Raw genomic sequence first — 21,620 nt, 5'->3', positions numbered from 1 at the left:
TTCAATTATCAGACAAAAACAGGAATTCAGGTCTCTAAAACATTATCAGAACTGGGCAAATCGTATCCAAGTCTCACGTCTCAAACTCAAATTGTATCCATTTGCGTTACCGTTATGAAACAATGACTTCTTCACATTCTTTGAATTTTAATATGATACAAAAACTTGTGCTTATTACGTTTATATTATTACAGTGGGCGATGAAAATCTGGCTTTGGATGCAAATTGTGATGCATTCAGGTAAGTGCCAACTTTTTCTTAAATATTTACATGTTTGATTATTAACTTGACTTTAAAATTATGCTTGTTGTGTGAATATTTTACATTAGAAAATTACTCTCTATTAATATAGATAGTAACTGACAGTCTTTAATATGACATGTTGTTTAACTACCGGTATTATAACGAGTTTTGCTAAATTCTTTTCTCAAATTTTGGTAACCAAAAAAAGGGGTTTAAGGTCAAAAGCTTAACGCTGCTTATATGCTTTTATTTGTGTTTGACTGACTGGGATCTTTCATAACAACTTTAAATATTGGATTCTACCAATTTATAACGGATATTTCATCCACTGTCACAAAGAGTAAACGTATTCAGTAACAGTGTCAAGGTTTGTGTATAAACTTTATTATTAACCAATCATTATGACGCTTTGTAGTATTAGAAGGGAGCTACTCTGTTACAATTTCTCTGGGTCGAAGTGATAGGCGGCTCAGAAACCGATCACCGTATTATGGTATGTATTTAACCCAATTATATATTTGATCTTAAGTGCAAGTTTAAAACTCTTGACTGTGTTTGTATTGCTATCGATACATGTAGTTGATGTAACGTTCTACAGAAAAGAAAATTAGCTAGTGGGTTAAATAGCAAGGTTATTATAAGAATCTGCTTGATGTCCTTTTAATTCAAAATATATGTTCAGCATATATCGTTGTTCAAACAATATTCATCAACTCATAAAATCTGTCCGATGTCGGTCACTAAGTTTGGACAAGTATTTACCTTAAACAGAAAGCCTTACAAGTATGTAAACGGTGTTAGTTTGATCGAACATTCATATATATCCGATATACTAATTCATTAAAAATGATTCAGCCGTTTCTAGCTATCCTCAAGTCAGCCGTCCGTGACGTGAATGCGGTTTTACTATATACGAGTCACCGACAGATGTAGTCTCGCCTTAACAGTGTCGTGAAGAATGATAATGGACTTTGTCACTTTACTACACAGTATATAACTGAGTAAAGAGTTTACCTTCATTTTTAGAAGCGACTGACTCTGGTGTCCATATTACCTGTACATCGGACACCTATACTTAGACATTTTCCCAGCTACCGTCTGCAAATCTTTACCTGTGATTGACATATGGTATCGGATCAACGAGAAATTGATCATCGGGAAAGAGTTCGCCTATCTTCTACTACAGGTAAGTATCTCTAACTGATGGGAGCTCTGTCCCGAGGCATCGTTTGTATCATTGTCACGCTCGCTGACCAAATAAATATATGCAATATGTGTACGTATTGGCACAGGTGTATATATACATGTACAATAATGGTGTGAAGTTTTACTGCTAGAGGCCATATCCAATCAGACATGTTTTCCTTTAGGATTAAACCATTCACGATTAATGTCAGAATTTCAGCATTGTATGTCGGGATGCATTTCCCACATCTTTTGTCGTATGGAACGAATTTAACATTGGAAGAACCGAAGAGACGTGCTTGCTACACATGGCGGGGTTCCAACGCAAAACTTTGACTTGATTTTACCGATACTCGACCTCTTTAAAGTCGTCAGACCGGTTCCCATCATCCACCATGATTAAGTATACTTAAAATAGTTTTTGTGTTTCACGCACTGTGTGCCAACATTCGAACAATCAGTCCACTGTAAAATACTTAATCAGGCCCGTTGAAGAGAAATAGGCTGTGTTAATCCTTTGTTTTACCTTTGATGCAACCAGCACGTGACTTCTGATTGAATTCTGATTTTAGCAGGTAGACGATCACATTACTCTGGGCATCTTTATTTATTCCATACATTTTCTTTCTTTTATCTAACGTTCTCTGCATAATAAATGACTTGGTATGACAGGATATTGCGAAAATATATACCCAGAAGAAAATTGTACATCAGATTAATGGAAGTCTTATCTATATAGAATATGACAAAACAAAAACAAAAAAAAAACAAAAAAACAAAAACAAAAAACGCTTATGGCCATACATGCACTGTCTTACCTACAGACATGTTTCGAGACCTGCTACCTACTGGTATTAATGAGTTTGAATGCCGATCACGACTGCTGTTACGTATGAAACTCGTGTCCTGTCACATGCATATTCAAAGATTGTAAATAATCCATATTTACACTGGGTGTATTGTCGTATTTATTTTTTTACGATTGGAAGTTCAAATAACACAAGACACTACTAGGTCGTATAATGATATACTGCAGTTATTTACTTAGGATAGATTTAGTTTAATATATTGCTATATACGGGCATATAAATGTATTGTCAGTGGACCCATTCACTCGCATCATACTTGGACAGAGGGAACCGAAAAGTAGGTGCGTTGTGTTGCCATTAATGTTTTTTAATCGAATTTATGATTGGTATGTTTAGTAATTTCAATTTTACTTTGTATACAATTATTTTTTATTTCATGGATCTATTCTCCTCTCTTTAAGTCCTTATTTGCTCATAAATGCATTAAAAAAGATAAAGAAATAAACTTCTAGTACTCGTCAGTGGCGTTAGGGACTAAAATTATTGAAAGCAAATTTTGAAATATAGAAAGAGAGGTGCTTAAAGCCCATACCTTAATCAGTTTATAGAATGATTAATAAAGAATTGCTTAATGTTTCTTTCTAGAATTATAACACCATATGTTGTTAATTGTTTAGTGGATCACTGTCGTGATACGGGTTATACTCAATGCTAGACCTAACTAAATATACATCAATTATTGTTGTTTTCAAGCTTGGAGTCGGTTCTAATGTCTTCTATAAGACATAACATCTTCTGCTTCATCTTCTGTTTCTGGCCTCCAATACACCAATTAATATCTGAATGGTCTTTTTTTCTGTGGTATGCTCTCTCTTTCTTTCCATTTTTCTTCCTTGTGTGTTCCTTAACGCCCTTAAAGCCTCACCAATGGCATAGCCATTAAACTTGCCTTTTTGTATTGAAATACAACACCAGCCCCGGTACGCTTAAATATCTGCACTGATAAACTCGGTCGAGAAAACAGTCCCTTTCCTGTGCGTTTTTTTCTATAGTTCACATTCGTCCTTGTTAAGCTGATTTTGAGTATTTCGTCTTGTTTGTACAATATTTGTTGAAAAAGCAGGTCTACAGTTACCTGACACTTAATACATTTTAGATGAAAAGGGACGGAATATTTCGTCCTTGGAGCTTCAGCTTGCACAATAGGATTTATTTATAAACAGGTATGATGTATTGGTAGGAGCATGTACAAGTCTGTGAAAATTAAATTCAATACGATCTTTGGTGATAAGAGATTTTTAATCTCGCGATGAGAGGTGGTCGCCATCAATACATAACGACATGTTGTCTATTTTTCGGTGTTTTTGATGTTGCGATAAACTGACGCTGTGGTGTATATATAGTCATTTTGAGTTAGAGCTGTGATATATGTTGCCCTATTGTGTCACCACTATAATGAATGCTGTTCCTGTGTCTTGACGACTCGATAAATGTTGTTCAAGTGTGTTGTTACTATGGTTATTGCTGTCCCTATGTGTTGACCCTGTGGTATATATTGTCCCTGTGTGTTGACCATGTGGTATATATTGACCCTGTGTGTTGACCCTGTGGTATATATTGACCCTGTGGTATATATTGACCCTGTGTGTTGACCCTGTGGTATATAATGTCCCTGTGTGTTAACCCAGTGGTATATATTGACCCTGTGTGTTGACCCTGTGGTATATAATGTCCCTGTGTATTGACCCTGTGGTATATATTGACCCTGTGTGTTGACCCTGTGGTATATAATGTCCCCGTGTGTTGACCCTGTGTAATATATTGTCCCCGTGTGTTGACCCTGTGGTATATTTTGTCCCTGTGTGTTGACCCTGTGGTATATATTGACCCTGTGTGTTGACCCTGTGGTATATAATGTCCCTGTGTGTTGACCCTGTGGTATATATTGTCCCTGTGTGTTGACCCTGTGGTATATATTGCCCATGTGTGTTGACCCTGTGGTATATAATGTCCCTGTGTGTTGACCCTGTGGTATATATTGTCCATGTGTGTTGACCCTGTGGTATATATTGTCCATGTGTGTTGACCCTGTGGTATAATGTCCCTATGTGTTGACCCTGTGGTATAATGTCCCTGTGTGTTGACCCTGTGGTATATATTGACCATATGTGTTGACCCTGTGGTATATATTGTCCATGTGTGTTGACCCTGTGGTATATATTGACCATGTGTGTTGACCCTGTGGTATATAATGTCCCTGTTTGTTGACCCTGTGGTATGTGTTGCCCCTGTGTGTTGACCCTGAGATTGATATTGTCCCTGTGTGTTGACCCTGTGGTATATATTGACCATGTGTGTTGACCTTGTGGTATATATTGACCCTGTGTGTTGACCCTGTGGTATATAATGTCCCTGTGTATTGACCCTGTGGTATATATTGACCCTGTGTGTTGACCCTGTGGTATATAATGTCCCTGTGTATTGACCCTGTGGTATATATTGACCATGTGTGTTGACCATGTGGTATATATTGTCCCTGTGTGTTGACCCTGCGGTATATATTGTCCATGTGTGTTGACCCTGTGGTATATATTGTCCCTGTGTGTTGACCCTGTGGTATATATTGTCCCTGTGTGTTGACCCTGTAGTATATAATGTCCCTGTCTGTTGACACTGTGGTATATATTGTCCCTGTGTGTTGACCCTGTGATATATATTGTCCCTGTGTGTTGACGCTGTGGTATATATTGTTCCTGTGTGTTGACCCTGTGGTATATATTGTTCCTGTGTGTTGACCCTGTGGTATATATTGTCCCTGTGTGTTGACCCTGTGGTATATAATGTCCCTGTGTGTTGACCCTGTGGTATATATTGTCCCTGTCTGTTGACCCTGTGGTATATAATGTCCCTGTGTGTTGACCCTGTGGTATATAATGTCCCTGTGTGTTGACCCTGTGGTATATAATGTCCCTGTGTGTTGACCCTGTGGTATATATTGACCATGTGTGTTGACCCTGTAGTATATAATGTCCCTGTGTGTTGACCCTGTGGTATATAATGTCCCTGTCTGTTGACCCTGTGGTATATAATGTCCCTATGTGTTGACCCTGTGGTATGTATTGTCCCTGTGTGTTGACCCTGTGGTATATAATGTCCCTGTGTGTTGACCCTGTGGTATGTATTGTCACTGTGTGTTGACCCTGTGGTATATAATGTCCCTATGTGTTGACCCTGTGGTATATGTTGTCCCTGTGTGTTGACCCTGTGGTGTATGGTGTCCTCATCAGGTTAATGGAAATATATTTCGTTTATTGTTTGGAACATGACTGCCTCGTGAAGTTTATTCCTCTAGTGTGTTGACACTGTCTTGTGCAAACTTAATCTGTTGATCATTCATTTCGTCCGCATGCATTTATTTCTACTTAATGATTTTTTTATACAAATGTAAGCGGTGATCGTCTACTCGCAGTAGGATATCTATAAGTATTATATGTATTTTTCAATGAGAAACGGTTTTCGTAATATTTTAATCAAAACTATAAAATGGCTCGCTGCATCCACGGATGTGCACAAATCTAGTTCGTGGGGGCGTGGTCTCGTGTCATTGACTTGTGGCTGGTAGGGTTCTACATAACAAAAATATTAAATTAGGCGAATCTGTTTTCTGTGTCTACTGGAGTGAAATGGTATGATATACAGTGTGATGTCACAAGCTGACCTACTCCCCACACCTGCCCCATACGGTTGTTACGATGGCTCTAGATCTAGGTCGGTCATACTACCAGTCTAGTGTCAAATACTCAGGTGTATTATTTCCAATATAGAAGACGGATATGTCACTTTCTAGGTAAACATCTTGATTAGAAGGACCTGCTATTAAAGGAATATACCCGTACATGTATTCTTTTGGTTTTCATTAATTGTTAAAAATATTGGAGATTTAAACTTTGCCAAATTGAGGTATCAAGCTATCAATGCTGAGCAGGTAAATTTGTCGTTTTAAATCAAGCAATGTGACAAAAGTCGGTGTAAAATATTTACAGCTTATTACATTGTTAAATATAGAAGGCGATGGAAAGTCTCCTTTGCATGTTAAGTGCATGAGAGTAACAAGGAAAATGACATACTTTGGTATGGTATTTCTCATGACGAAACATTTACATTTGTTCCGCATTTCCGTATTAATACAATTCCAAGAGAAAACCATACGCCTATCACGACCAGTACCTCAGGTTATAACACTAAGCGGGTCATGTGACATTTAAAAAATGCGGTGATTTTTTAAGTTTTCAAAATTTACGATGATTGGACGGCAATGTAAATATAAGCATTGAACGGAAGTTTTACAATGAGCAACATTGTCCATTGTTTTAATTGATTAATAAATTCATATGCTGAGACTGATGAATTCCTCTGCGGAGAGGGATGAATTCCTATGGGAGAGTGATGAATTCCAATGGGAGACTGATGAATTTCTATTCGGTAAATGATGAATTCCTATGGGAGACCGATGAATTCCTATTCGGTAAATGATGAATTCCTATGGGAGAGTGATGAATTTCTATTCGGTGAATGATGAATTCCTATGGGAGAGTGATGAATTCCTATTCGGTGAATGATGAATTCCTATGCTGAGACTGGATTCATCTGCGTGTATATGTGTACGATATTGCTTTCTTAACGTCGTTGGCCAATCCTCAGTTAAGTTAGTAGTTGTGGTGAAATATACACCTTACGTGACATCTTTATACATGTTTTTTAATTGTTGGTCATGCATTGTTATTTGCCATTTTACACATCAGTAAAAAATATATGATAATGTTTTAATCCAATTTTTATTTAATGTATTCATCACAACATATTTGATGCAATGTTTAGCCAATCACACGTCAATTGAATTGATATTAGAATAAATTGTAACGGATCAGCCCTAATATTACCTTTGTTTTTATCTTTTTTACGAGTCCGTCTAATATCACTGTTATGGTATTAAAGTCTTCATGAAACCAGATTGTAGAAATGTTGACATAGTACTTAAGGCCTTTAGTTTCTCGATGACTCCTAAAGAGAATCATGAATATCTGAAAACTCGTTCACAATTTGCAACTTAGCAAACTTTATACTCTAAGGCGAAGGTATCCTTTGTTTTGTACATCTGAAACGATAATTCCTTACCGGTATATATATGTATATTTGTGATAGACGACGTAAAATAGGCACTACCCATTATAGGGTAAAGATGGCCTGAAGCGTCTGCTTACATTGTGGGTCATTGCATATGGAATCGAGTGTGCATAGGTCGGCGAATATTCTAAAACATGTACAATGTAAGTATGTCAAGAGAGTTAGTAGACATTTAAGTACCCTGTACTCAACTGTGTATCAGGAAAAAATACCTCGTGTGATAAATGAACTGTAAGCCATACGACCAATCTGGGCGTTTTTTTTTTGTTTTTTTTTTTCATTTTCCACTTATAGAATTTAGGAATCTAGTGACCTTGAAAGTTAGTCAACCTTGCTTTAAACTCGCATATAGCGTGTGAACTCCCCATCTCCGCTTGCCAAAACTTCTGATTGGGTTACGAACCCTTGGCAGATAAAGTCGACATCTCTATCGGAGATTCGAAATTATCGCCCTTTATTCGTGAAAGTTTCGGCCAATCACTACGAACGTTACAGATGTACTTCATCGAAGATGTACATGTATACAAACAAACATGGAGGCTTGTTTTATTTTGATGAGATGTGTGATCAATAACTTCTGTCAATTGATCAAGCGCTCTAAATGTTTCCCCATATATTGTACGTTTTAAGGTAAAATGCCATGACATAGTCGACAGTGTAGCTCTGTACTGGGCACCGCAATTCTTAACTGAATGAGAAATCAAGCCTGAATGTAAAACGCGTTTGATTGGGTGCCCTGGGATTCTAAGGCGCGACGGTTAATACACAAACTATAGCTGCCATTGGTTAGTTAAGAAATAATTAACGATGATTGGTGTATTGTTGCAGGATATACAACTCGGACTCGGATATTTTGCAATTGAATTAATAACGAAGGCCGCAGGCCTGAGTTATTAATTAAAATTGCAAAATATCCGAGTCCGAGTTGTATATCCTGCAACAATACATGAGTCAAAGTTGATTATTTCTATTCTACCATGTACGGTTTAGTTCTGAGATCGACCTCTTTCTAATAGAAAAACAGCAAGGAAACCCCGAGAAAACCTTGTAATTTATTTCTTGAGTATTGCATTATTTGTTGATGAAATATACAGGCAATACAGTACTACGATCAAGAGCATCTATCATATGGCATTGATTTTGAAAATTTAAAAAAGGGATAAAAAAAAAGAAAAGAAAAAGAAAAAAAGGGGGGCCTCCGTAGGATTCGAACTCGCGTCGTGATGAAAAATTGCTGAAAGATCTAGACTAACCCATTAGCCCACTCGGCTAGAGTAACCTTTTATAACACAGGTGAATATTAGATATACATGTATAAAATTGTAACAGCCGTGACTCGCGACCGTGTTTTATTGGCACGAGCGTAGGTTATTGGAAAATAATACATGGTTTTAAACCAATCAAAACTGGCGTTGCATAGCAAACATGGTGGAATAGTGTGTAACACAATCAGAGCGAAGATGGTTAACTCCCCGAAATTGTACTTCAGATTTAACGTAGGTCAGTGTCTTTATCATTTACAGTATCAGGAAAGGTTGTCAAAAATAAAAACAAATATCGGGTTAATTAGTAAATTAGTTTTTAACAAGCATTGCGATGGGACAAACGATGAAGTTTGGCATTTTCAATGTCACATTATGGTAGATGTAGAAGAAACACATTTGTTCAAAGAGAGTGAACCTTGAAGTGTGAAACATAGACCTTGCTATGGTCGTACTCAGTGTCCAGAAGACATCAAAGAAACCAACCCTTGATGTTAATGGAAAATCACTAGTAGTTTAGTATGTTGTCTTTATAATTGATGATAAACAGTATTGCAGGTATGATTGCCTGTGTTATAAAGCAAGTTTTGTTAACTTTACAAATAGGAGATGTAAGAGTCAAGTGATCAATAGCCGTTTTGTCAGAAGGAAATGGTAATAATAAAGTGAAACTATTTGCTATATACTATTGGATTCTTTGTATGCTGATTACCATACGTTTCTCACAGTTTTGCCTATCGTCTTCTATAGTATTACGCTGATGAAAATCATATAAACCTAAGGAGCTAACCAGGTAAACATGCGGACTATATAACAAAATATCTAAATACCAGGTTTTTTTTATTTATGTGTTTTGGATTTTGTGTTTTGTTTTTTTGTGCTTGGTTTTTGTTTTGTTTTGTTTTTTGTTTTGTTTTCCGCGTTACAGCATGCCAGTAGAACTGAAAGCATACCAAGTGAGCAAGGGCGATCATATCAACAAAGGTTATACTCCTGACGTCCAAGGCGAGGTGAGTACAACTGATACTATACTCCTGACGTCCAAGGCGAGGTGAGTACAACTGATACTATACTCCTGACGTCCAAGGCGAGGTGAGTACAGCTGATACTATACTCCTGACGTCCAAGGCGAGGTGAGTACAACTGATACTATACTCCTGACGTCCAAGGCGAGGTGAGTACAACTGATACTATACTCCTGACGACCAAGGCGAGGTGAGTACAACTGATACTATACTCCTGACGTCCAAGGCGAAGTGAGTACAACTGATACTATACTCCTGACGACCAAGGCGAGGTGAGTACAGCTGATACTATACTCCTGACGACCAAGGCGAGGTGAGTACAACTGATACTATACTCCTGACGACCAAGGCGAAGTGAGTACAACTGATACTATACTCCTGACGTCCAAGGCGAGGTGAGTACAACTGATATTATACTCCGGACGACCAAAGCGAAGTGAGTACAAATGATACTGTACTCCTGACGACCAAGGTGAGGTGAGTACAGCTGATACTATACTCCTGACGACCAAGGCGAGGTGAGTACAACTGATACTGTACTCCTGACGACCAAGGTGAGGTGAGTACAACTGATACTATACTCCTGACGACCAAGGTGAGGTGAGTACAACTGATACTATACTCCGGACGACCAAGGTGAGGTGAGTACAACTGATACTATACTCCGGACGACCAAGGCGAGGTGAGTACAACTGATACTATACTTCTGACGACTAAGGCGAGGTGAGTACAACTGATACTATACTCCGGACGACCAAGGCGAGGTGAGTACAACTGATACTATACTTCTGACGACTAAGGCGAGGTGAGTACAACTGATACTATACTCTAAATAGTGGACTCGATAATGACATCACCGAGAGGTTTTTGCATAAGGCGAAACTAAAATGTGTCAATGAATGAATCTGAAACACACACAAACCCTGAATTAGATTATATGGAAATATTCCTATCGAACGATTGATCAAATTATCATCGGAGAAGAGTTTTTGTAATACTACATATAAGAATAGTTCATTCTTCATAATGCAATGTCTTAATGAAACATCAGTTAAATACCAGTGTAGAGTACAAACCTGTTTTCTATTTAAGAGCGGACGTCCAAGTGATGTAGCAGTTAGGATCCAAAATGGCAGCCCCGGAGATGTGGATGATGACCCAGGCTATGATGACGATCCACCAAAGGATCACTGCTCCTTGTGTGTGTATAACGTACAGAAGAGAATCGTTGGATGTCTGACGTCACAATGGGTCATTATCAAACGAGCTGTGCTACTCGTAATTCTTTGCCTCTATTTCGCCTACTTTGGATACTGTATGTACTACCGTTTCGGGGACGAGGGCTCGATTCGGCTGCTGGTGTGTACTGTGTTCGGCGTTTTACTCGCCTTCTCTCTGTTGGTAATAGGATGGACAAAAAAGCAGAGAAGAAGCTTATGGCAAAGGCTCTTTAAACCATGCGTTACATCAAAGGCTGGCAAACGTGCTATGGCGATCATATCAGTGTAAGTCATTCAGGTTCAAATAATTTGGTACATGTATGACTTAAAATATATCTTATATTATAGACGTATATTGTTTCTTAAAGCTAGAAGGTAGATCAATGTTTTGGCTAAGGGAGCTCTGTCTGTTGGCCTGAATGGCTTGATGAAAGGGTCGTACTTTGATTTCCTTTTTAGTTAGACGTCCCATTAGTGGGTGGTTAACGTAGGAGATAGCTGTATTAAACGTCCGTTGCCAGCCAATAGTGGGTGGTAAGCTTGGGCGATAGATGTAGTAAATGTCCCTTGTAGCCAATAGTGGAGAGATTGTGTGGGGAATTGTTGTAATGAACATCCCTTCTAACCAATAGTGGAAAGATAGTGTGGTGAATTGTTTTAATAAACATCCTTTCTAACAAGTTGTGGGTAAACGTACCTTGTAGCCAATAGTCGATAGTAAGCGAGCGGGATTTTTGTAATAAACATCCGCTCTAGCCAATAGTGGGGAGGGGGTAGCTTTAAGGCTAGTCGTATTTAGAGCCCCTGATGACTAGTAGTGGATAGTTAGAGGAAGGTGAATAGTTAGAGGGTGGTGAATAGTTAGAGGGTGGTGAATAGTTAGAGGAAGGTGAATGTTAGAGGATGGTGAATAGTTAGAGGGTGGTGAATAGTTAGAGGGTGGTGAATAGTTAGAGGGTGGAAAATGGTTAGAGGATGGTGAATAGTTAGAGGGTGGTGAATAGTTAGAGGGTGGTGAATAGTTAGAGGGTGGTGAATAGTTAGAGGACGATGAATAGTTAGAGGGTGGTGAATATTTAGAGGTTGGTGAATGGTAAGCGGATGGTGAATAGTTAGAGGATGGTGAATAGTTAGAGGATGGTGAATAGTTAGAGGGTAATGAATAGTTAGAGGAGGGTGAATAGTAAGAGGATGGTGAATAGTAAGAGGGTAATGAATAGTTAGAGGAGGGTGAATAGTAAGAGGAGGGTTAATAGTTAGAGGGTAATGAATAGTTAGAGGAGGGTGAATAGTAAGAGGATGGTGAATAGTTAGAGGGTAATGAATAGTTAGAGGAGGGTGAATAGTAAGAGGAGGGTTAATAGTAAGAGGATGGTGAATAGTTAGAGGGTGGTGAATAGTAAGAGGAGGGTTAATAGTTAGAGGGTAATGAATAGTAAGAGGAGGGTTAATAGTAAGAGGATGGTGAATAGTAAGAGGATGGTGAATATTTAGAGGTTGGTTAATGGTAAGCGGATGGTGAATAGTTAGAGGATGGTGAATAGTAAGAGGGTAATGAATAGTTAGAGGAGGGTGAATAGTAAGAGGAGGGTTAATAGTAAGAGGATGGTGAATAGTAAGATGATGGTGAATAGTTAGAGGATGGTGAATAATTAGAGGGTAATGAATAGTTAGAGGAGGGTGAATAGTAAGAGGAGGGTTAATAGTAAGAGGATGGTGAATAGTAAGAGGATGGTGAATAGTTAGAGGGTGGCGAATAGTTAGAGGGTGGTGAATAGTTAGATGAGTGTGAATAGTTAGAGGGTGGTGAAGAGTTAGAGGGTGGTGAATAGTAAGAGGAAGGTGAATAGTAAGAGGAGGGTTAATAGTTAGAGGGTAATGAATAGTTAGAGGAAGGTGAAAAGTTAGAGGGTGGTGAATGGTTAGAGAATGATGAATGGTTAGAGAGTGATGAATTGTTAGAGGGTGGTGAATGGTTAGAGAGTGATGAATAGTTAGAGGATGGTGAATGGTTAGAGGGTGGTGAATAGTTAGAGGGTGGTGAATAGATAGAGGATGGTGAATAGTTAGAGGGTGATGAATAGTTAGAGGAGGGTGGATAGTAAGAGTATGGTGAATAGTAAGAGGAAGGTGAATAGTAAGAGGGTGGTGAATAGTTAGAGGGTGGTGAATAGTTAGAGGGTGGTGAATGGTTAGAGGGTGGTGAATGGTTAGAGAGTGATGAATTGTTAGAGGGTGATGAATTGTAAGAGGGTGGTGAATGGTTAGAGAGTGATGAATAGTTAGAGGATGGTGAATGGTTAGAGGGTGGTGAATAGTTAGAGGATGGTGAATAGTTAGAGGACGATGAATAGTTAGAGGGTGGTGAATAGTTAGAGGTTGGTGAATAGTTAGAGGGTGATGAATAGTTAGAGGATGGTGAATAGTAAGAGGAAGGTGAATAGTAAGAGGGTGGTGAATAGTTAGAGGGTGGTGAATAGTTAGAGGGTGGTGAATAGTTAGAGGACGATGAATAGTTAGAGGGTGGTGAATAGTTAGAGGGTGGTGAATAGTTAGAGGGTGGTGAATAGTTAGAGGGTGGTGAATAGTTAGAGGGTGGTGAATAGTTAGAGGACGATGAATAGTTAGAGGGTGGTGAATAGTTAGAGGTTGGTGAATAGTTAGAGGTTGGTGAATAGTTAGAGGTTGGTGAATAGTTAGAGGGTGGTGAATAGTTAGAGGACGATGAATAGTTAGAGGGTGGTGAATGGTTAGAGAGTGATGAATTGTTAGAGGGTGGTGAATAGTTATAGGGTGGTGAATGGTTAGAGGGTGGTGAATGGTTAGAGAGTGATGAATTGTTAGAGGGTGGTGAAAAGTTAGAGGGTGGTGAATTGTTAGAGGAGGGTGAATAGTTAGAGGGTGGTGAATAGTTAGAGGGTGGTGAATGGTTAGAGAGTGATGAATTGTTAGAGGGTGGTGAAAAGTTAGAGGGTGGTAAATGGTTAGAGGAGGGTGAATAGTTAGAGGGTGGTGAATAGTTAGAGGGTGGTGAATGGTTAGAGAGTGATGAATTGTTAGAGGGTGGTGAATTGTTAGAGGGTGGTGAATAGTTAGAGGGTGGTGAATAGATAGAGGATGGTGAATAGTTAGAGGGTGGTGAATGGTAAGAGGGTGGTGAATAGTTAGAGGGTGGTGAATAGTTAGAGGACGATGAATAGTTAGAGGGTGGTGAATGGTTAGAGAGTGATGAATAGTTAGAGGGTGGTGAATAGTTAGAGGGTGGTGAATGGTTAGAGGGTGGTGAATGGTTAGAGAGTGATGAATTGTTAGAGGGTGGTGAATTGTTAGAGGGTGGTGAATAGTTAGAGGGTGGTGAATAGATAGAGGATGGTGAATAGTTAGAGGGTGATGAATAGTTAGAGGGGGGTGAATGGTTAGAGAGTGATGAATTGTTAGAGGGTGGTGAATAGATAGAGGATGGTGAATGGTTAGAGGAGGGTGAATAGTTAGAGGTTGGTGAATAGTTAGAGGAAGGTGAATAGTAAGAGGGTGGTGAATAGTTAGAGGAGGGTGAATAGTTAGAGGGTGATGAATAGTTAGAGGACGATGAATAGTTAGAGGGTGGTGAATAGTTAGAGGGTGGTGAATTGTTAGAGGGTGGTGAATGGTTAGAGAGTGATGAATTGTTAGAGGGTGGTGAATAGTTAGAGGGTGGTGAATTGTTAGAGGGTGGTGAATGGTTAGAGAGTGATGAATAGTTAGAGGATGGTGAATAGTTAGAGGAGGGTGAATAGTTAGAGGTTGGTGAATAGTTAGAGGAAGGTGAATAGTAAGAGGGTGGTGAATAGTTAGAGGAGGGTGAATAGTTAGAGGGTGATGAATAGTTAGAGGACGATGAATAGTTAGAGGGTGGTGAATAGTTAGAGGTTGGTGAATAGTTAGAGGGTGATGAATAGTTAGAGGAGGGTGAATAGTTAGAGGGTGATGAATAGTTAGAGGAGGGTGAATAGTAAGAGTATGGTGAATAGTAAGAGGAAGGTGAATAGTAAGAGGGTGGTGAATAGTTAGAGGAGGGTGAATAGTTAGAGGAGGGTGAATGGTTAGAGGGTGGTGAATGGTTAGAGAGTGATGAATTGTTAGAGGGTGGTGAATTGTTAGAGGGTGGTGAATTGTTAGAGGGTGGTGAAAAGTTAGAGGGTGGTAAAAGTTTGAGGAGGGTGAATAGTTAGAGGAAGTTGAACATTTAGAGGGTGGTGTAAAGTAAGAGGACAATGGATAGTTAGAGGACGGTGGTCGTAACAAAGAGCTATAATTATGGCTAGTTTTTGCTTGTTTGTATTTTATGGTACTCGCCGATGCCTGTCAAAATAAAAAAAACACGTTTGGTAGTCAATTTATATACACAAGATGTAATAGTAAACTGGTGACAATGCAGACTTGATCACGTGTGTTAGGTATGGTTTCGGGCATTCAGTAAGGATATATCATTTATCCAGTAACAGTCTCTTCGTTGAATTATAATAATTGATCCATGATGTCGTAGGCCTTACGTGATAAGCATCTATATGTGGTGGGCACTTTATAAACATGATGCCTACTTTTTTTTTATAAATATTTAGACTTCACAAGCTGCTTTTCTGAGTGTCTTTGGGTTTTGTCTGAAATTTCCACATCATTTTATAAATGCATAAGCATGCACATGTATGAAGGAAGTATATTGCATTTGATTCTCCTTGCCGATTTACCTGTAGAAACTGAGGGTTTTAAAGCCGTAGCTGTATAGAGTTTTATGTTATATTGCCGACCCTGTATATAGTGGTATGTTATATAGCCGACCCTGTATATAGTGGTATGTTATATAGCCGACCCTGTATATAGTGGTATGTTATATAACCGACCCTGTATATAGTGGTATGCTATATAACCGAACCTGTATATAGTGGTATGTTATATAGCCGACCCTGTATATAGTGGTATGTTATATTGCCGACCCTGTATATAGTGGTAAGTTATATAACCGACCCTATATGTAGTGGTATGTTATATAACCGACCCTGTATATAGTGGTATGTTATATAACTGACCCTGTATGTAGTGGTATGTTATATTGCCGACCCTGTATATAGTGGAATGTTATATAACCGACCCTGTATGTAGTGGTATGTTATATAGCCGACCCTGTATATAGTGGTATGTTATATAGCCGACCCTGTATATAGTGGTATGTTATATAACCCATTCTGTATATAGTGGTATGTTATATAGCCGACCCTGTATATAGTGGTATGTTATATAGACGACCCTGTATATATTGGTATGTTATATAGCCGACCCTGTATATATTGGTATGTTATATAGCCGACCCTGTATATAGTGGTATGTTATATAGACGACCCTGTATATAGTGGTATGTTATATAGCCGACCCTGTATAGAGTGGTATGTTATATAGCCGACCCTGTATATAGTGGTGTTATATAGCCGACTCTGTATATAGTGGTATGTTATATAACCGACCCTGTATATAGTGTTATGTTATATAGCCGACCCTGTATACAGTAGTATGTTATATAGCCGACCCTGTATATAGTGGTATGTTATATAGCCGACCCTGTATATAGTGGTATGTTATATAGCCAATCATGTATATTGTGGTATGTTATATAACCCATTCTGTATATAGTGGTTTGTTATATTGCCGATTCTGTATATAGTGGTATGTTATATAGCCGACCCTGTATATAGTGGTATGTTATATAGCCGACACTGTATATAGTGGTATGTTATATAGCCAACCCTGTATATAGTGGTATGTTATATAGCCGACCCTGTATATAGTGGTATATTATATAACCGACCCTTTATATAGTGGTATGTTATATAGCCGACCCTGTATATAGTGGTATGTTATATAGCCGACCCTGTATATAGTGGTATGTTATATAGCCGACCCTGTATATAGTGTTATGTTATATAGCCGACCCTGTATATAGTGGTATGTTATATAGCCGACCCTGTATATAGTGGTATGTTATATAACTGACCCTGTATATAGTGTTATGCTATATAGCCGACCCTGTATATTGTGGTATGTTATATTGCCGACCCTGTTTATAGTGGTATGTTATATAGCCGACCCTGTATATTGTGGTATGTTATATAGCCGACCCTGTATGTAGTGGTATGTTATATAGCCGACCCTGTATATAGTGGTATGTTATATAGCCGACCCTGTATATAGTGGTATGTTATATAACCGACCCTGTATATAGTGGTATGTTATATAGCCGACCCTGTATATAGTGTTATGTTATATAGCCGACCCTGTATATAGTGGTATGTTATATAGCCGACCCTGTATATAGTGGTATGTTATATAGCCGACCCTGTATATATTGGTATGTTATATAGCCGACCCTGTATATTGTGGTATGTTATATTGCCGACCCTGTATATAGTGGTATGTTATATAGCCGACCCTGTATATTGTGGTATGTTATATAGCCGACCCTGTATATAGTGGTATGTTATATAGCCGACCCTGTATATAGTGGTATGTTATATAGCCGACCCTGTATATAGTGGTATGTTATATAGCCGACCCTGTATATAGTGGTATGTTTATAGCCGATCTTGTATATAGTGGTATGTTATATAGCCGACCCTGTATATAGTGTTATATTATATAGCCGACCCTGTATATAGTGGTATGTTATATAGCCGACCCTGTATATAGTTTTATGTTATATAGCCGACCCTGTATATAGTTTTATGTTATATAGCCGACCCTGTATATAGTTTTATGTTATATAGCCGACCCTGTATATAGTGGTATGTTATATAGCCGACCCTGTATATAGTGGTATGTTATATAGCCGATCATGTATATAGTGGTATGTTATATAGCCGACCCTGTATATAGTGGTATGTTATATAGCCAACCCTGTATGTAGTTGTATGTTATATAGCCGACCCTGTATGTAGTGGTATGTTATATAATCGACCCTGTATGTAGTGGTATGTTATATTGCCGATTCTGTATATAGTGGTATGTTATATAGCCGACCCTGTATATAGTGGTATGTTATATAGTCGACCCTGTATATAGTGGTATGTTATATTGCCGACCCTGTATATAGTGGTATGTTATATAACCGACCCTGTATATAGTGATATGTTATATAACCGACCCTGTATGTAGTGGTATGTTATATAACCGACCCTGTATATAGTGGTATGTTATATAGCCGACCCTGTATATAGTGGTATGTTATATAGCCGACCCTGTATATAGTGTTATGTTATATAGCCGACCCTGTATAATGTGGTATGTTATATAGCCGACCCTGTATATAGTGGTATGTTATATTGCCGACCCTGTATATAGTGGTATGTTATATAGCCGACCCTGTATATATTGGTATGTTATATAGCCGACACTGTATATAGTGGTATGTTATATAGCCGACCCTGTATATAGTGGTATGTTATATAGCCGACCCTGTATATAGTGGTGTGTTATATAACCGACCCTTTATATAGTGGTATGTTATATAGCCGACCCTGTATATAGTGGTAAGTTATATAGCCGATTCTGTATATAGTGTTACGTTATATAGCCGACCCTGTATATAGTGTTATGTTATGTAGCCGACCCTGTATGTAGTGGTATGTTATATAGCCGACCCTGTATATAGCGGTATGTTATATAGCCGACCCTGTATATAGTGGTATGTTATATTGCCGACCCTGTATATAGTGGTATGTTATATAGCCGACACTGTATATAGTGGTATGTTATATAGCCGACCCTGTATATAGTGGTATGTTATATAGCCGACCCTGTATATAGTGGTATGTTATATAACCGACCCTTTATATAGTGGTATGTTATATAGCCGACCCTGTATATAGTGGTATGTTATATAGCCGACCCTGTATATAGTGGTATGTTATATAGCCGACACTGTATATAGTGGTATGTTATATAGCCGACACTGTATATAGTGGTATGTTATATAGCCGACCCTGTATATAGTGTTATGTTATGTAGCCGACCCTGTATGTAGTGGTATGTTATATAGCCGACCCTGTATATAGCGGTATGTTATATAGCCGACCCTGTATATAGTGGTATGTTATATTGCCGACCCTGTATATAGTGGTATGTTATATAGCCGACCCTGTATATAGCGGTATGTTATATAGCCGATCCTTTATATAGTTGTATGTTATATAGCCGACCCTGTATATAGTGGTATGTTATATAGCCGACCCTGTATATAGTGGTATGTTATATAGCCGACCCTGTATATAGTGGTATGTTATATAGCCGACCCTGTATATAGTGGTATGTTATATTGCCGACCCTGTATATAGTGGTATGTTATATAGCCGACACTGTATATAGTGGTATGTTATATAGCCGACCCTGTATATAGTGGTATGTTATATAACCGACCCTTTATATAGTGGTATGTTATATAGCCGACCCTGTATATAGTGGTATGTTATATAGCCGACCCTGTATATAGTGGTATGTTATATAGCCGACACTGTATATAGTGGTATGTTATATAGCCGACACTGTATATAGTGGTATGTTATATAGCCGACCCTGTATATAGTGGTATGTTATATAACCGACCCTTTATATAGTGGTATGTTATATAGCCGACCCTGTATATAGTGGTATGTTATATAGCCGACCCTGTATATAGTGGTATGTTATATAGCCGACCCTGTATATAGTGTTATGTTATATAGCCGACCCTGCATATAGTGGTATGTTATATAGCCGACCCTGTATATAGTGGTATGTTATATAACTGACCCTGTATATAGTGTTATGCTATATAGCCGACCCTGTATATTGTGGTATGTTATATTGCCGACCCTGTATATAGTGGTATGTTATATTGCCGACCCTGTATATAGTGGTATGTTATATAGCCGACCCTGTATATTGTGGTATGTTATATAGCCGACCCTGTATATAGTGGTATGTTATATAGCCGACCCTGTATATAGTGGTATGTTATATAGCCGACCCTGTATATAGTGGTATGTTATATAGCCGACCCTGTATATAGTGGTATGTTATATAGTCGACCCTGTATATAGTGGTATGTTATATTGCCGACCCTGTATATAGTGATATGTTATATAACCGACCCTGTATGTAGTGGTATGTTATATAACCGACCCTGTATATAGTGGTATGTTATATAGCCGACCCTGTATATAGTGGTATGTTATATAGCCGACCCTGTATATAGTGTTATGTTATATAGCCGACCCTGTATAATGTGGTATGTTATATAGCCGACCCTGTATATAGTGGTATGTTATATAACCGACCCTGTATATAGTGGTATGTTATATAGCCGACCCTGTATATAGTGGTATGTTATATAGCCGACCCTGTATATAGTGGTATGTTATATAGCCGACCCTGTATATAGTGTTATGTTATATAACCGACCCTGTATATAGTGGTATGTTCTATAGCCGACCCTGTATATAGTGGTATGTTATATAGCCGACCCTGTATATAGTGGTATGTTATATAGCCGACCCTATATATAGTGGTATGTTATATAGCCGATCATGTATATAGTGTTATGTTATATAGCCGACACTGTATATAGTGGTATGTTATATTGCCGACCCTGTATATAGTGGTATGTTATATTGCCGATCATGTATATAGTGGTATGTTATATTGCCGATCATGTATATAGCGGTATGTTATATAGCCGATCATGTATATAGTGGTATGTTATATAGCCGACCCTGTATATAGTGGTATGTTATATAGCCGACCCTGTATATAGTGGTATGTTGTATAGCCGACCCTGTATATAGTGGTATGTTATATAGCCGACCCTGTATATAGTGGTATGTTTATAGCCGATCTTGTATATAGTGGTATGTTATATAGCCGACCCTGTATATAGTGGTATGTTATATAGCCGACCCTGTATATAGTGGTATGTTATATAGCAGGACCCGGCAGGTTCTATCAATACGTTAGTGATACACTGACAGCAGCCTTGTGGCCTAAGTATAGACATCTGCCATCCAAATTACGTCGTGTCACGTCCTATCAAACTAATTTATAACTTGTACATGTCTTTGTTAGCAACACGTGTCATTGAATAAATACGGGACGCCGCGTTGCCTTTTACAGATTGCTGAAGCTGGTCGTCTTTGCTGTTATTGCTATATATATCATCGTTGATGTGGCCATCGACCACCCGGAAAATCTCATTGCGGTTGCTGGGCAGGCCATCTACATTGTCATTTTCTTCATTTTCTCGATAAGTCCAGGCAAGGTGAGACTCATTCTACCGTAATCGGTCTTAACCAGCAGATGATTAAATAAAGAAACACCGGGCCGAACTCAAACCTTCTTTAGTAAAACATATTTGAATTTTAGAAAGTTTACTTGGTTGTAGAGTTCAATGGAATATGACAAGGGAGCTTTGATGAAGGAGTCCTGTTGATATAGACTTTGTATAGAAAATCTAATTTTCGAAACGGTTCCAGAGAAATATGACAAGGGAGCTTTGATGTAGGAGTCCTGTTGATATAGACTTTGTCTTAAGTTTCTTTAATTACCTACAAAACTTTTATCACTGATATGTCGTGTAGTAATCGTTATATTAAATTTCCTAAAACATATATACCTGTATATACAGTATATTTA

At 38.4% G+C, this 21,620-nt stretch overlaps 1 protein-coding gene across 2 annotated transcripts in view; it reads left to right on the top strand.

Moving 5' to 3' along the window:
* The first annotated feature begins 1,175 nt into the window (after positions 1 to 1,175).
* The window catches only part of LOC117343837 (solute carrier family 28 member 3-like), a 32,991-nt gene continuing 12,546 nt past the window's right edge, over positions 1,176 to 21,620 (top strand). Inside the window, exons 1-4 of one of the 2 annotated variants that reach the window (XM_033906367.1) lie at positions 1,176 to 1,429; positions 9,612 to 9,693; positions 10,801 to 11,213; positions 21,102 to 21,246. In XM_033906367.1, coding sequence (XP_033762258.1) covers positions 9,613 to 9,693; positions 10,801 to 11,213; positions 21,102 to 21,246 — 639 coding nt within the window. In that variant the 5' untranslated portion in view covers positions 1,176 to 1,429; position 9,612. Of the gene's footprint in view, positions 1,430 to 9,523; positions 9,694 to 10,800; positions 11,214 to 21,101; positions 21,247 to 21,620 lie in introns of those variants that run through there. The other variant, XM_033906368.1, reaches the window with a different exon arrangement.

Source organism: Pecten maximus, chromosome 15 (assembly GCF_902652985.1).
Source record: "Pecten maximus chromosome 15, xPecMax1.1, whole genome shotgun sequence".
NCBI classification, from domain to species: Eukaryota; Metazoa; Mollusca; class Bivalvia; order Pectinida; family Pectinidae; genus Pecten; species Pecten maximus.
The sequence above is the reverse complement of the archived record's forward strand: the minus strand, read 5'-3'. Positions and strand labels throughout refer to the sequence as shown.